The sequence below is a fragment of the Sorex araneus genome, chromosome 5 (genome assembly GCF_027595985.1).
Source record: "Sorex araneus isolate mSorAra2 chromosome 5, mSorAra2.pri, whole genome shotgun sequence".
Taxonomy (NCBI): domain Eukaryota; kingdom Metazoa; phylum Chordata; class Mammalia; order Eulipotyphla; family Soricidae; genus Sorex; species Sorex araneus.
The window spans coordinates 12,069,150-12,084,183 of NC_073306.1; the positions used below are offsets into that span (position 1 = coordinate 12,069,150).

Below are 15,034 nucleotides of genomic sequence, written 5' to 3' on the forward strand. Positions count from 1 at the left end.
GTTCTCAAGGGTAGCACTGAAGAGTGTCAGTGAAATGGTATCACCCTGCCAAACCCCTCTCTTTACGTCAATGATCACTTCCTTGTAGAATGGTGAGATCCTGGTTGTGAATCTTGTAATACAGCTTGCAGAGGATCCTGATGTACTGAACGCCCTGTTTGGCTAGGGCTTCAATGACCACTTCAGTCTCAACAGAATCAAAGGCCTTTAAATCATGAATGTTAGAGCAGCATCTTGAAGTCTCGTGAAACTTCAATGAGTTTGGTCACTGTGTGGATATGGTCGATTGTGCTGGATCCTTTTCAGAATCCAGCTTGCTTGCATAGTTGTCCTTTGTCTAGTGTTCTGCCTATTCTATTCAGGATGACTCAAGTGAATACCTTGTAGATGACGGACAACGGGCAGATTGAGCGATAGTTGCTGATATCATAGATGTCTTCCATCTTATACAACAGAAAGGTCTTGCTGGTTTTCCACTGGGACGGAACCTTGCATATGGACAGGTAGCATGTGAAGAGCCGAGCTAGTTCATTGATGAGTACTGGCGGCAGATTCTTCAGGTGTTTGGGTCTGACCTTGTCTGGACTGGGTGCTGTATGCATCTTTATCAATGAAATGGCGTGTTGGATTTCGGAAGGGAGAACATTGGGAATGACATATCTCTTCTGTGGAATTTGGTATGTGGGCAGGTGGACGTGGCTATTGAAGAGATCTGAGTAGAAGTCGTGAATAATCCTCTCCATTGCCCTTCTGGAAGATGTGATAGATCCATCAGGACATTGGTGGGCAGTCATCTTGGTCTTGTAGTTGGCGAAGGTCAGGCGAGCGTTGTGAATACTTTTCCCGGCTTCTGCCACATTGGCCAACACTGCTGCTCTTCTCTCTTTAAGGTCTTCCTTTATCGCTTCTCTGCACAGCTTTGTGAGCTCGGACGCTAGCTTGTGATTGCTTGAGGCTCACACCAAACTGCATTGGCAAATGAGCTCAAGAGTTTCCGAAGACAGGCGTCTGTTTGTGGCTTTCCCACTCTCGGGATTCCTCGTGTAGTCATGGAGGTGCTGAACCAGTTGATTGTATTTCTGGTCGATGTCAAGGACAGCATCTTCCCATATTGCCACAATAGTGCCAAAGAGCTCCCAGTTGGTGGTCATTCTGGGAATTTTCTTCTTAAACTTTGCAGTCCACATACATATATATATATATGTATATATATGTATATATGCACTGGGCATATATAATATATATATGTTTATGAAAAATGAACTAGTCCCTGACATTCCATTTGCTCTCAATGGAAGGAACATCTCTGAATACAGCAGTTATGTGTACCTGGGTCGAGAACTCAACATGAGGAATGACTTGGCACCAGAACTGCGCAGGAGGAAGAGAGCAGCATGGAACACCTTCAAGAGCGTTGAAGAAGTGGTTAAGAGGACAATGAACCTCCGGCACCGGGCACATGTTTTCAACTCCACCATTCTTCCTGCACTAACATATGCCTCAGAGACCTGGGCCCTATGAAAACAGGATGAAAATGCTATTCAGGTATTCCAAAGAGGAATTGAAAGAGCTATGCTAGGAGTATCACATTTCACTCAAGTGAGAGGAATCCAGAATCCGAACTCCATCAACAGTCAAGAATCAGGGCCAAGACATCAAAAATCAAATGGGCCGGACATGTAATTCGATAATTTGATTCAGAGACAACCGCTGGACTAGAGCTCTTACCGACTGGATTCCACGGGAGGTGAAAAGACCGTGTGGCCGCCCACCAATGAGATGGTTAGACTTCTTTGTCAAAACACTGAATGAATGATTTGAGGCTCTTCTTGTTCCTGGAGTGAGCAGATATCATTGGGCTACACTAGCACGTGACAGGGACAAATGGAGACGTTACTGGCACCTGCTCAAGCAAATCAAGGATCAACGGGATGACAAGTGATACAAGTCATATATATATATATATATATATATATATATATATATATATATATGGGAAAGGGAGAGAGAGGAGAAGCCTGGGACGTGGCTCACCTGCCTTGGGAGGGCAAGATCCTGAGTTTGGTCCCTGGTGCCACCCACATGCCCTGGGCATACTTTGGTGGCTTGCAGTCTGTGACCCTGGCACTGCAATGGTACATGTGTGAGAGGACAGACAGTGAGGCAGGCTTGGTGAACACTGTTGTTTTCCCAATAGGTATGTATAATTATAACCAAGCTCTTTTTAAGAAACAAATTATTAAACACCAACTAGGAACAAGAATAATAGGGCCAGAGCTCCCATGATGAAAATTTCACTCGATCCTTACCATTTGGATGAAATGGCTGTACTTTAAATGTCACAACTGGTGGGACAAGGTTGTACTCTGGTGGAAAATTCAGGGTCAGGTAGAAGAACAACCCTATGGTACAGAAATAAAACATTTTTGGGAAAGTTGCTCAGACTCACTGAAACCTGATTGACTCCAGTTCTTTCTACCATTTTGCCTCTCCAGAGATCCATCTTTCCAGATTGAACTGGAAATGCTGTTCAGGCCCTCTGCAGAGAGTAAAGCCTCCTGGCAACCTAATCCCATGAGCCTCATCTTGTTTCCCACCACCCTTCTCATTCACTGTCTTTCTGATACTCAACTCTTTATCAAGTATCTCAGAGTTACCCAATACATGGTTCCAGAACCCTCTCTTGTCTACACTCCTCTGCCATGCTGTTTAGGCTGCCTGGGTTTCATTCCCCTCCTGAACTTTGGCAAATTTACAAATTTTTCAGCATTCAATCCAAATGTTACTTCTTTAGGCACGTTCCTGACTTCACCAATTAACCCTGTTCATATTCTGGGAGAGATTAGAACACAAAAATGTCATTTTTGGGTTTTTTTTTTAAAAAGATACATGTTAAAGACTTTAGAAGATTCATTCTAAGGACTTTAGAAGCTAACTTACTCTCAAATGAATTAAGGCAGGGAGAGAAGAAAAAATTTTATGGGAAAGAGATAAGACAACTGTAGCAAAGTATCAAGGTTTGATGACTAGAAGTTAAGGGTTTCAGGTATTTATTGTTCTATAACTGCAGCTTTTCAGTGGCTTTGAAGTTTGTTTTCACAAACACCTTTATTGTCCCAAATAGACCAAGTTAAGTAGATACAAGGCATTCCCATAGCTCACCTCCTTTTGGGAATCAATTTAGTCTAGATGCTGGCCCATCTACTTGGCACCCTGAAAATGGAACTGGCTTTGAGTGGAAGAAAGGTCTAGGGTCAGAGGGGCTTCTGTAAGCTTAGCGTTATCCAGATGAGCTTCGATTTCATCTGAACCTTACTCACAATATTTGCCTTCACTTTGGGGTGAATAACTAACAAACTACAAGCAAATTCAGAGGAGCCTTGGGGAGGAAGCCTGCTTTTCTTTTTTTTAATTAAAATTTTTTTATTTATTTTATTGAATCACCATGTAGAAAGTTACAAAGCTTTCAGGCTTAAGTCTCAGTTATACAATGCTCGAACACCCATCCCTTCACCAGTGCACATATTCCACCACCAAGAAACACAGTAAACTTCCCCCCACCCCCCCACCCCAAGCCCCCCCACCCCACCTGTGTAGCTGATAAATTTCACTTTACTTTCTCTTTACTTTGATTACATTCAATTTTTCAACAAAAAACTCACTATTATTGTTTGTATCTAAAAACTCATAGAGAGAGAAAAAAGAAAGGAGACATATTTGTAAGATTTTTATGTCCCTAAAAATGTTGATACCTATTCTCTTTTTTCATAGGTGGTGGTTAGAAAATACCTTTAAATAATATGTTTCACTGCATCTATTTATTATAATATCTATGAATTTAATATTTGGCATAAAAGCAAAATCCAAAGCTAAAATTCCCAACTATATTGCAAAACAAATAAAGAAAAATAAATAAAATAAAAATAAATCAAAATAAAACAAAAAAATCAAGCCACATAATACAAAAACAACACAAATATTTTGAGCTCTAGAAAAATTACACAATGCAAACTTAGTTAATCTACCAAAAAAATAAGCCAGCAACATATTGATTTTAGAAATACAAACCTTGCCAAGGGGTGCCCAGGAGACCTTCCAAACAAACATCCCAATTCATCATATTTTCATCCAGAGGAAGGGCTGTAATACCCTAAATTATTAAAAAGATCAAAACAGAAATAAAAAAGGCATCAGATATTTAATCAATCAAATTTATTTGCTGATGGGGGTGAGTGTTATATACTGTCTTATTATACAGAAATGATGGCAGCAATAAATTTTTGTTTAGTCTTGTACTTTTTAAATTATCATTGTAGTTTAGGTCCAAAATAGTATTAATCTTTATAGTCTTGATGTACCATCATTATACCTTGCCACCACCAAAGTGTCTAAGATCCTCCATCTTTGTCCTATGTTACTTCCAGTCCACCTCTTCATTGTCCCACACGGCTTAGTAATCTGCTTTGTAGCCCAAGGCCTGGGTATTTCCATCATTTAATACTATCTATTCACTCATTTTATTTCCCTATATGCCACAGATGAGATCATCCTGTCCCTGACAACTAATTTTGCTTGACATGACCCTCTCCATTTCCATCCATATTGCAATGAGTTACAAGATTTTATCTTTTCTGATTAGCTGCAGAATATTCCATTGCGTGTATATGCTGCAGCTTTTTGTATCTACTCATCTGGACATTTGGGTTGTTTCTGTTTCCTGGCTACTACAGTGAACACTACAATGAACATGGGTATGCATATGTTTCCTTTAAGTTAATTCAACAACCAATTTGAGATAAAATATGGGTGCCAAAATCTTAGTGGGAGTACAGGGTCAAGACTGGGATATGTGGCTTAGTGAAGTCAATAGTCAATTGAAGATCCAAATAAAATATTAGAAAGCATGCATTGCTTTGAGATTCTTAAAAGTTGCTTGAGGTTTTGAATGTTATGAAATCAGAAAACTGCATTAAAAAAGCAACACTGCAAAGTTGGCTTGTAAATAAAAATAATATTTTCTGGAACCAGAGCAGTAATACAATGAGTAGGACATTTGCCTTGCATGCATCTGACCTGGGTTCAATTCCTGGCCTTCCATATGGTCCCCCAAGCCTACAGAAGTGATCCCTAAGTATCATGCCAGGAATAAACCCTGAGCATTGCCAGGTATGACCCCCAAACAACAATATATATATTTTCTTCCATTTGTGCATTTCCAGAGAGAGGAATAATAGTACCGTTGATTACATTCAGGAATACACAAGTATATCTGAACATCCCAAACCATGAAATGTTTCTGAGCAACTGTACAATGACTATGTGCTAATCCCGATAAACATTCTGTCTTGAACATCTGCGTTCCCTACATTTATACATCACTTCTTCAGTGAACTCTGTTTCAACGAAGAGCCAGAAAACTCAGGTAGAACAAGACACAATCAAATGCTAGGTTTATACCTTTGAGAGGGAGATGGGATTCAGTCAATGTCCCGAACCTCTCTAATGAAGCAACAGTTGGGAAGCAGGGAAGGGGACAAACAGTGCCACTGAAAAATACTGGCATCACTCTCGACTCTCCTTCAGATACAGAAAAAGGAGCTTGCTTTCTCTTCTCCGAGGACCCCTTAGCTAACCTTCTCTTTTTTTTTTATGATCCACACAGTATGATGCAGCTCCTAGGCAGTGTACCTCATTGGTGGCATTCAAAGCAAAAACTAGCCTCTGTGTCAAAATGATAAGGCGTTTCTGTACTCCAGTTGACAGCAGCCAGCTGTGGATATTGTCACTGTGGATTCGGGGCTCAAATCCCCACAAATGACCCAGCACGGCGCGCTCAGAACTGTCAAATACTATCCCGAGAAAGTACTCATTGCTTCGTCATGAAATGATACTGTGATACTGATTCTTTAATTAAACAACACGGTACTGGCAATTTAGCTCCAACGGAATCATGCCGAATCTACCAAACACGGATGAAAATGTTTTTCTTCTTCTTTTTGTCTCAATAGATTCCCCAGGGAGCACGGCTTAAGTACTCACGTAGTGTTGGTTCTCCTTAAACTGCCGGAATTCTTTTTGCAGCAACAAGTAAGCTGTGCTGTGCATGGTTGGGCACCGAGAGGTCTGTCAAGCGTCTGCACTCTGCGGAGGGGCCCGGGCTTCCTTCTCCTTCCAGCCCCGAGTCACTGACATGAGCCCCAGAACGCTGCGTGTGCCCACGAGAAGCGACTCCGAGGTCTGGCGTTGATCCTGATTTTTTAGTTTTCCTCTCGATTCGGCCAAAGGAGAATTTCCAGCGGGAAAGCGCGGGCGCCTTATCTGCCCAAGGCCAAGCTGGACTCGAACCTGTACCCGAATGGTTTGTAGGTCAAAGCAGGCATGAGAGGCTTAAGGTAGACCTCGCTGCGCCCGGCCCAGGGCCAGAGGACGCCATCAGTTGCCAAGCAACAGGCCGCCGTGGGAAACCTGAGAGAAGGGGGTGGAGCTTGACATCCCTCAACCAATAGGCGGGAGGGAAAGGCCCCAGGAAGCCGCCGCAACCACTTAGAAGCACCAATGAGATCGTCTATAGGGGCGGGACCGCTAGCACCCGCAGCCTCTTGGCTCAGCCAGTTAAAGAGGGATGGAGCCAGCCCCTTAGAGGTTTGGGGGGGTGGGGGTGGGAAGGGTCAGCCTCAGCGCTTATGCCAGACTTTCTCACTCTAAGTCCCTGTCTAAAATGATCCTTCCTTGGGGCTGGAGCGATAGCACGGCGGGTAAGGCGTTTGCCTTGCACGCAGCCGATCCAGTTCGATTCCCAGCATCCCATATGGTCCCCTGAGCACCGCCAGCGGCAATTAATTCTTGAGTGCAGAGTCAGGAGTGACCTTGTGAATCGCCGGGTGTGACCCCCCCCCCAAAGAAAGCAAAATAAAATGAGCTTTCCTCTTCCTCTGAATGTCAGAAACCACTTGATAGCGAATCCTGAGTACAGGTCGCCCCCGTCCCAATTTCTAGACCTACCTACCTACCTTCCTTCCTTCCTTCCTTCCTTCTTCCCTTCTCTTTCTTTTCTTTTCTTTCTTTTTTTTCTCTCTGTCTCTCATTATTATTATTATTAATTTTGTTCATATTTGTGCCTGTCTCCTGATGCCAAACATCTGATGAATTTTGGAAGTATTTTTTAATTTAGGCACAGTGGTTTGCAGTACTCTTAATAGTAATGTTCCAGGCATAGTACCATAGTACCTATAGTACATGTAGTACTGTGTACTATGTACCGTGTACTATGTGTGGTACACATGTATATGCTACACCATCCCGGTCACCTAGGCCCCCTGCATCCCACCTAGCCAATTCAAGCCAGTAGGCAGACTCTCGGGGTCTGTTATCACTGGCCATAGTTTGTTCCCTTGTTATGTTTCTTTATACTCCATGTATGCAGAGAACATTCAGTCAGCATTTGTCCACCCTTTGGCTCACTTCACTCAGCACCAATGAGATGTATCTCCAGTTCCATCCAGGTAGCAGGGAAATGCAAGATTCCATCTCTTCTAAAAAAAAAAGTAGAATTCATTTGTGAATACAGAACACAGAATCTTTATCTGCTCATCTGTAATAGCAGAATCTTAACTTATATAGCAAATTACCTTTCATAACATGTTTGCACAGCGTAACTATCATCAACTCCTATCGTCATCCTGGGACAATGTTCCTGGAACGGTGGGGAATTACTTAAGAAATCGCATAGATTCCCCATTTTTTGAATGGGTTTTACACCCAAGTTTTTCTCTTTCTATCCAGACCAGTTTTCATCAGTTTTGTTGCTCAGTACCAATCCACAGACTTTGAAAACCGCTGACATAGAATGAAGGGCTAGACACGTAAGCATCCCTTCGTCCTTGCCCAATTTTTCCTTCACAATGACTTTGCTCAGACTCTCTGTGGGATCCTTTCTTTTTTGATCCAGGGGCCCCTCTACTTACCTCCCCGTTAGTGTTTATTACATTCTATCACAATTGTTTTCCTCATCAGACTATTACCAAATTTTCTTGTGTTTAGCTATCAGTGTGAACCTCAGAAGCTTTCATTAACTCACACACTTGTTCAGAGTGCTTTCTTATTTCTTTTAATTTTCAAATCACTGTCTAATGACTAATCTCATGCAACTTTTTCTTTTGGGGGGCACATATGGGAGTGCTGAGGGGTTATTCCTGGCGATGCTCTGGGTATCATATGGGATGCTGGGGATCGAACCCAGGTGGGCCTTATGCAAGGCAAATGCCCTACCCACTGTACTATTAATTTGGGGTTGGGATCATGCAATTTTTAATTAAAGTAACACTATAAAACTCTCAGGGCATATAATTAAAAATCAACATGTAAGGCTGGAGAGATAGTACAGGGAGTAAGAACTTGTCCTGCACATATCCAATCCTGGTTCAATCCCTGGCCTCATGGTCTGAGAACCATAACCACAAGAAAGACCTGAGCAAGAGCCAGGAGTATGTCCTGAGCATTGCCAGGTGTAGTTCACCCCCACCCTTCCCAAATCAATATATAGAAAAGACATGAAGTTGACGTGTTTCTTTACTCATTGTATGGAAATGGAATAGCAATTCAATTAGTTCATTCACATTTATTAAGCACGTACAGTATATGTCGTGGAACAATCCAAACGAAGTGGATTGTACTTCACTTGAATGAATAGTTCCAGAATGCAATAAACAAATACAGGAAGGGATCAGAGAGCTAGAATATCAGGTAAGGCTTACCAGCTGACCCTGTGCCTACCTCCTGCCCCCAGCATTTCAGGTGGCCAGGTACCCCTTGGCACTTAGTGTCCAAGCAGCACTGCATTCTCGAGACCCCACCCTGAAACATACTTATGAGAATTCTATCATCTCTTCTTGACCTCACATTCCATCTAGTATAGCAAATTTTAGTTTTAATAAAACTTCCAGATACTGAAAATTCAGGTTTTTATATACTTGAGATCTTCCTTGAAGAAGTTTTTTAGCCACTTTGTACTGCACCCACATTTTCTCAACGGTAATATGCAGACAATCACAGTGCCCGATTCTCAGGATCATTGTGGTACTTAATACCTGCCAAATACTTAGACAGCTGAGAGTAGGTGAGGGTCAACCGCTATGCCAACTATGTGCTGGGTACACGGTGATAAGTGCTTGACAGGCATTTGACAGGCATTAATCATCCTGAAAACATCAGTCTGAGTTGGATACTGCTAGGATTCTGTTTTCACACATGTAGGAAATGGAGACACAGGGCCCCAGCCTGTCTCCCCTGGGTCACATAGCCAGGGCCCTGTGGAACCTGACTCTAGGTCCCATGCTTTTCTCTTTTTCGTTTTTAGGAGTCCTCCCAGGGGTGATCAGGAGACCTTTCCGACCAAGGGGGCTCACAATCAGTGTGAGGGTCCGAGCATCATAATCCTGAGTATTTTCTGGACCATACCCAGCAGTGATCAGGGGCTCACAGGGCTGCACCTGGCCCTGATAAGAGCCCCCCATGCCCCAGGATTCCAGTGGTTGAACCCGGGTAAGCTGCTTACAAAGCATGCACCAGAACCTCTGTACTATCTTCTGTCCAAGTTCGTACTTTTAACTAATAGGCCATGCTGTAGTCCAATTACCTGGAGCTCTAGGCCTTCTCTAATCAACGATGGTTAGTTACTCTCACTCATTGTCTTTGTGCATCTGTGTTTTTATTTTATCACATCTTATTTGGACTAAATGCCTACTGGTTAGCTGTCCAAATTTCCTTCCACTGAAACAAAAATGCAAGAAAATCGAACAAAAGGGTTGGAGTGATAGCACAGTGGGTAGGGCATTTGCCTTGCACACGGCCGACCTAGGTTCATTTGATCTCCCGCATCCCATATGGTCCCTCTGTGAGCCTCGAAAAGTAATTCCTGAGTGCAGATCCAGGAGTAACCCCCAAGCATCACTGGGTGTGACCCAAGAAGTGAAAAAAAAAAGTTGAACAAAGGCTGTAGGAAACAGCAACTGGCATGACAGATGCAGGATGGATCTAGGAGCTAATTTGCATTTTGTCTCGTCAGGTGATACAAGCAGCAGGAGCTCAGTGTGACTTCTCACAAATGCAGGGTATTTGCAGTGTGTTAGACCAAGCCCCTCAATCCCCCAGAGCCCCCAAATCCCACCTATGAACTTTACTTTATTTTATTTCAGGGTCACAACCAACTTGTGCCCAGAGATTACTCCGGGCTCTGTGCTCAGGGATGACTCCTAGTGGGTTTAGGAGACCATACGGAGTGCCAGGGATCAAGCCTGGGTTGGCTACATACAAGACAAGAACCCTTCCTGCTGTGCTCTCTCACTTAAGCCCCCTTTTATTACTTTTGTACTTTCAGACAAAGATAAGATTTTAAAAAATTTTTTGGGTCACACAAGGCCTGCTCAGTGGTTCCTCATGGCTCTGTACTTAAGAATTACTCCTGGTGGGTTCGGGGGATAATAGAGGTACTGGGGATAGAACCCAGGTCAGCTGTGTTTAAGACAAATGCCCTACTGTACTATTGCTCCAGCCAAAAGAGAAAATTTAGCCAAGTTCTACTCTATGCTTGGTGGTGGGGCAGTGGAGTTTTCTTTTGATCTTTTCCACTGAAAATAAGCCTAGAGGATTGAAAAGAGAGGCATCACCTTATTTTCTTGTGCACAGGGAACACTGAGATGCCCCCAGTTCTCCATCCCTTGCATAATGCCCAGGACTGTGGAAATGATGGTCAGTTAGAGAGCAACATTGATTTTCAAAAAGGGAGATTGGGGGGGCTGGAGTGATAGCACGGCGGGTAGGGCGTTTGCCTTGCACGCGGCCGACCCGGATTCGATTCCCAGCATCCCATATGGTCCCCTGAGCACTGCCAGGAGGAATTCCCGAGTGCAGAGCCAGGAGTAACCCCTGAGCATCACCAGGTGTGACCCAAAAAGCAAAAAAAAAAAGGAGATTAGGGGGAGTAGAACGAGTAGGAGGGTACTGACCAACGTTCAATCCCTGGCACCTCACGTGGTCCCTGAGCCCCAGCAGGGGTAATTACTGAGCACAGAACCAGGAGTGAGCCCTGAGTACTGCTGGATGTGGCTCTCAAACAAATAAATGAATTAATTTAGAAGGGAGATTGCCTTGGTGAGTCTGACCTTGCTGGTGACCCTGAAATGGGAAGGACTGTCTCTAAATTCAGCAATTCAAAGCATGAGGAGGATTTAAAATTTTTTTAAATTTTGTTGAATCTCCACGAAATACGGTTACAAGCTTTCATGTTTGGGTTACAATCACACAATGATCAAACACCCATCCCTCCACCAATGTACGTTCCCAACCACCAATATCCCCAGTATAACCTCCTTTGCTACTCTCGATGACAGACAATGTCCCACATACTTTCTCTCTACTTCTGGTCCTTTATCCACTTTTGGCACACATCTCCCATCCCGACCGATTCCTCCAACCATCATTTTCTTAGTGATCCCTTCTCTATTCCAGCTGCCTTCTCCCCCAGCTCATGAGGCAGGCTTCCAACTGTGGAGCAATCCTCCTGGCCCTTGTGTCTACTGTCCTTGGGTGTGTCAGTGTCATGTTATGTTATTTTATACTCCACAAATGAGTGCATTCCTTCTACATTTGTCCTTCTCTTTCTGACTCATTTGACTTAGCATGATACTCTCCATGTTTACCCACTTATAAGCAAAAAAATGCTTGCTATTTATTACTGTATAATGAAGTACCACAAAGCACCTTAAAATAGTACCCAGTTGGCAGCCCACAGTTTGACTTCATCCCTCCTAACAGCTGCATAGTATTCCATTGTGTAGATGTACCAAAGTTTCTTTAACCAGTCATCTGTTTTCAGAACACTTGGGTTGTTTCCAGATTCTGGCAATTGTGAACAGTGCTGCAGTGCACATATAGGTACAGATGTCATTTCTTCTTGCTGTTTTGCACCCGCATGAGAATTTTAGATGAGGCTCACAGCCTCTGAATCTGGAAGAGGCCACATGACAAGGAATGTGGCCTGTTCCTGTGGCAGCTGGCTGACAGCCAGCCAGAGAAACTGGGTCTCTCTCTGGCCACCCCAGGCCACCAAATCTGGCCACAGCTACCTGAGCTTGGAAGAGGATTAGAACCCAGACCAATCATTACCTGGTGAAACTTGAGCTAAGCCCCTCAATCTCAGCTGGGATCTGATCAAATTGTGGGCTGCCAAAAGGGTACTTTTTTTTTTTTTTTGCTTTTTGGGTCACAACCGGAGATGCACAGGGATCACTCCTGGCTCATGCACCCAGGCACTTAGGAATCACTCCTGGCGGTGCTCGGGGAACCATATGGGATGCTGGTATTCGAACCCAGGTCGCCACGTGCAAGGCAAATGCCCTACCTGCTGTGCTATTGCTCCAGCCCCCAAACAGGTACTATTTTAAGGTTCTTATGGTACTACTTCATTACACAGTCATAAATAGCATGCATTTTTTTATTTGGGGTTCACACTTAGTGGTGCTCAGGACTTACTCCTGGCTCTGTGCTCAGCGATCACCCCTAGTTGTAGGGGGGGACCATATGCCAAATGGAGTCTGTCACAGGCAAGTACCTTAACCCCTGGACCCTCTCTTCAGCCATAATTGATAGATTTCATCTGGAAGGTGCAGCTACCGCCAAGATCAGCTGTGTGACAAAAGGTCGGTCACTTACTGAGCTGGCTCGATTCTAATTCAGTGTGCAAAGACATGTTGGTAAATAGACATTCCCATGGATGGTTAGCCGATGAGATGCTCACTGACACTTGCAAACTTACCGGGGCCACCTCCCATGTTAACAATCAAGCGCCCCCTCCCCCGACTTTGAAAACACAGTTCTTTCCTTTCGGACTCAACAGATGTTTTCGTTTTACTCAAACGAAAAGGCTGTTTTTCTCATCCACCAGGACTGTGTACTGGTACAAAGTGTTAACCTCGTTTGAATCTGAACCCCCATCCTCCCGAGCAAGAGAAGGCCGAGGTTCGCCAAATGTCAGCTCAGCTGAGAGAAGTGTTTTAAATCATATTTTGACATCGGTTACACTGTTAACCAGAAAATGAAGTGCGGCACATATGCTTCTAGTAACTCTGGTTTCAAATGATATGATCCTTTCTTTGTCTTGAAGACCTTTTGATGTGCGTTCCCAATATTGAGTGGCTCTGCTTTTAATAATCTTATATTCCTTCCTCAATATAAATGTCATGAAAAATACTGAATGCTAATCTTTAGAGATCAAACAGGAAGAAGGAGGTGGGTAGCACAGTTCAGGGACTCAAATGCCTGAAATTTCACATTGCAATTTTTAAAAATTTCAGCTTATAAAAGCTGAGGCACCAAGAAATGATTGGTTCCCTTTTTCTTTTTTCCTTCCTTCCTTTCTTTCTTCCTTTGAAAAAAAAAAACACCTCAGGGTTGGAGAGATAGTACAGGATTTAAGGCATTTTGCCCTGAATGTAGTCAACCTAGCTTGATCCTTGGTACTGCAATATGGCCCCCAGCATCTCCAGGAGTGATCTCTTAAGGCAGAGCCATGAGCACCTCTGAGCACCCCTAAGTGTGGCCCCAACCTCTCTACTTCCCCCCAAAATCAGTCTCTACCTGCAAGACCCCCTGAGTTGCAGAAGTCACTCAACCGTATGAGTCAGCCACATACAAGGCCAGGAAAACTCTCTACCTCCTGTACCATTTCCCCAGCCCTATTTGACTTTTTAATACCTATTCGCAGCACTCACCCCCAGGGGTAACCCCAGGATTTTAACATGGGAGAATCAGCTTGGAGGGCCTGGGAGGAATGACATGTGGTTTAGGATGGTTGAGGGATGCGCCTCAGAGCTGTTTTTCTTTTTCTTTTCTTTTTTTTTTTTTTGTGTGTGGGGGTCATCACACCCAGCGTTTCTCAGGGGTTACTCCTGGCTCTGCACTCAGGAATTACTCCTGGCAGTGCTCGGGGGACCATATGGGATGCTGGGAATCGAACCTAGGTCGGCCGCGTGCAAGGCAAACGCCCTATCCGCTGTGCTATCACACCAGCCCCAGAGCTGTTTTTTCTTAGTGTATGTTTAGTAGGGGTGGTTTGAAGGGAGATGAGGGGAATTATTGAGGGGCAAAGTCTGTCCTACTTCACTGGTAGCCAGGCTGGGTGTTCTACATGGGTGCGAATACAATAAAGAGCTAAGTAGAATATTTTGTGCTCTGAACATTTTACTATACTAGAAAATAATGTGTTCCTGGGTGGGCCAAAGCGATAATACAGTGGGTACGGTACTTGGCTGGCTTGCACATGGCCGACCGAGTTTGATCCCAGGTATCCCATTATGGTCCCCGAGCACAGTCAGAAGTGATCCCTGAGTGCAGAGCCAGGAATAACCCCTGAGCATTATCGGGTGTGGCCTCAAAACAAAACAAAGTGTTCCTAATAAAAATGTTTAAAATAAATAATAGCAAAATAATAGCAATATTTTCACTTTTTGAGCACTACTACAGGCCAATGACTTCATCATATATTTATATATGATCTTATTAACTGCTCAGATCAACACTAAAAAATAGTATAAAAAAGAGATCAGCATTGAAATATGTCCAGAATCCCTATGAGAATCATTCTGCATCTGCTACTAGCCCAGGAAAAGTCCCAAATTCAGGATTCAAATTATGCTTATCACCTTCAGATCATCATAACAAAAATGTCTTAAGTCAGCCAGTGATGCCACTTCTTGGTATCTATCCCCAAAACACAAAAACATGAATTTGAAAGGATATATGCACCCTATATTCATCCTGCACTTAGTGCAATGGCCAAGATATGAAAACAACTCAAAGGCCAACTATCAATGAATGGATCAAAAAGTTGTGGTGTGGAGCCAGAGAGATAGTACATCTGCCTTGCATGTGGCAAACCTGGGTTTGATCCCCGGCATTTCATATGGTCCCCCCAAGCACCACCAGGAATCATTACTGAGTGCAGAGCCCAGAAGTATCCCCTGAACATTGCCAGATGTGG

At 43.7% G+C, this 15,034-nt stretch overlaps 1 protein-coding gene across 1 annotated transcript in view; it reads right to left on the reverse strand.

The window, feature by feature from the left end:
* UBE2U (ubiquitin conjugating enzyme E2 U) overlaps nt 1-6,105 on the reverse strand; it is a 50,029-nt gene extending 43,924 nt beyond the window's left edge. Inside the window, exons 1-3 of the mRNA XM_055138283.1 lie at nt 6,040-6,105; nt 4,069-4,150; nt 2,310-2,402 (exon numbers count right to left, since the gene is read on the reverse strand). Of these exons, the coding sequence (XP_054994258.1) occupies nt 2,310-2,402; nt 4,069-4,150; nt 6,040-6,105 (241 nt within the window). The remainder of the gene's footprint in view (nt 1-2,309; nt 2,403-4,068; nt 4,151-6,039) is intronic.
* Nucleotides 6,106-15,034: the final 8,929 nt, after the last annotated feature.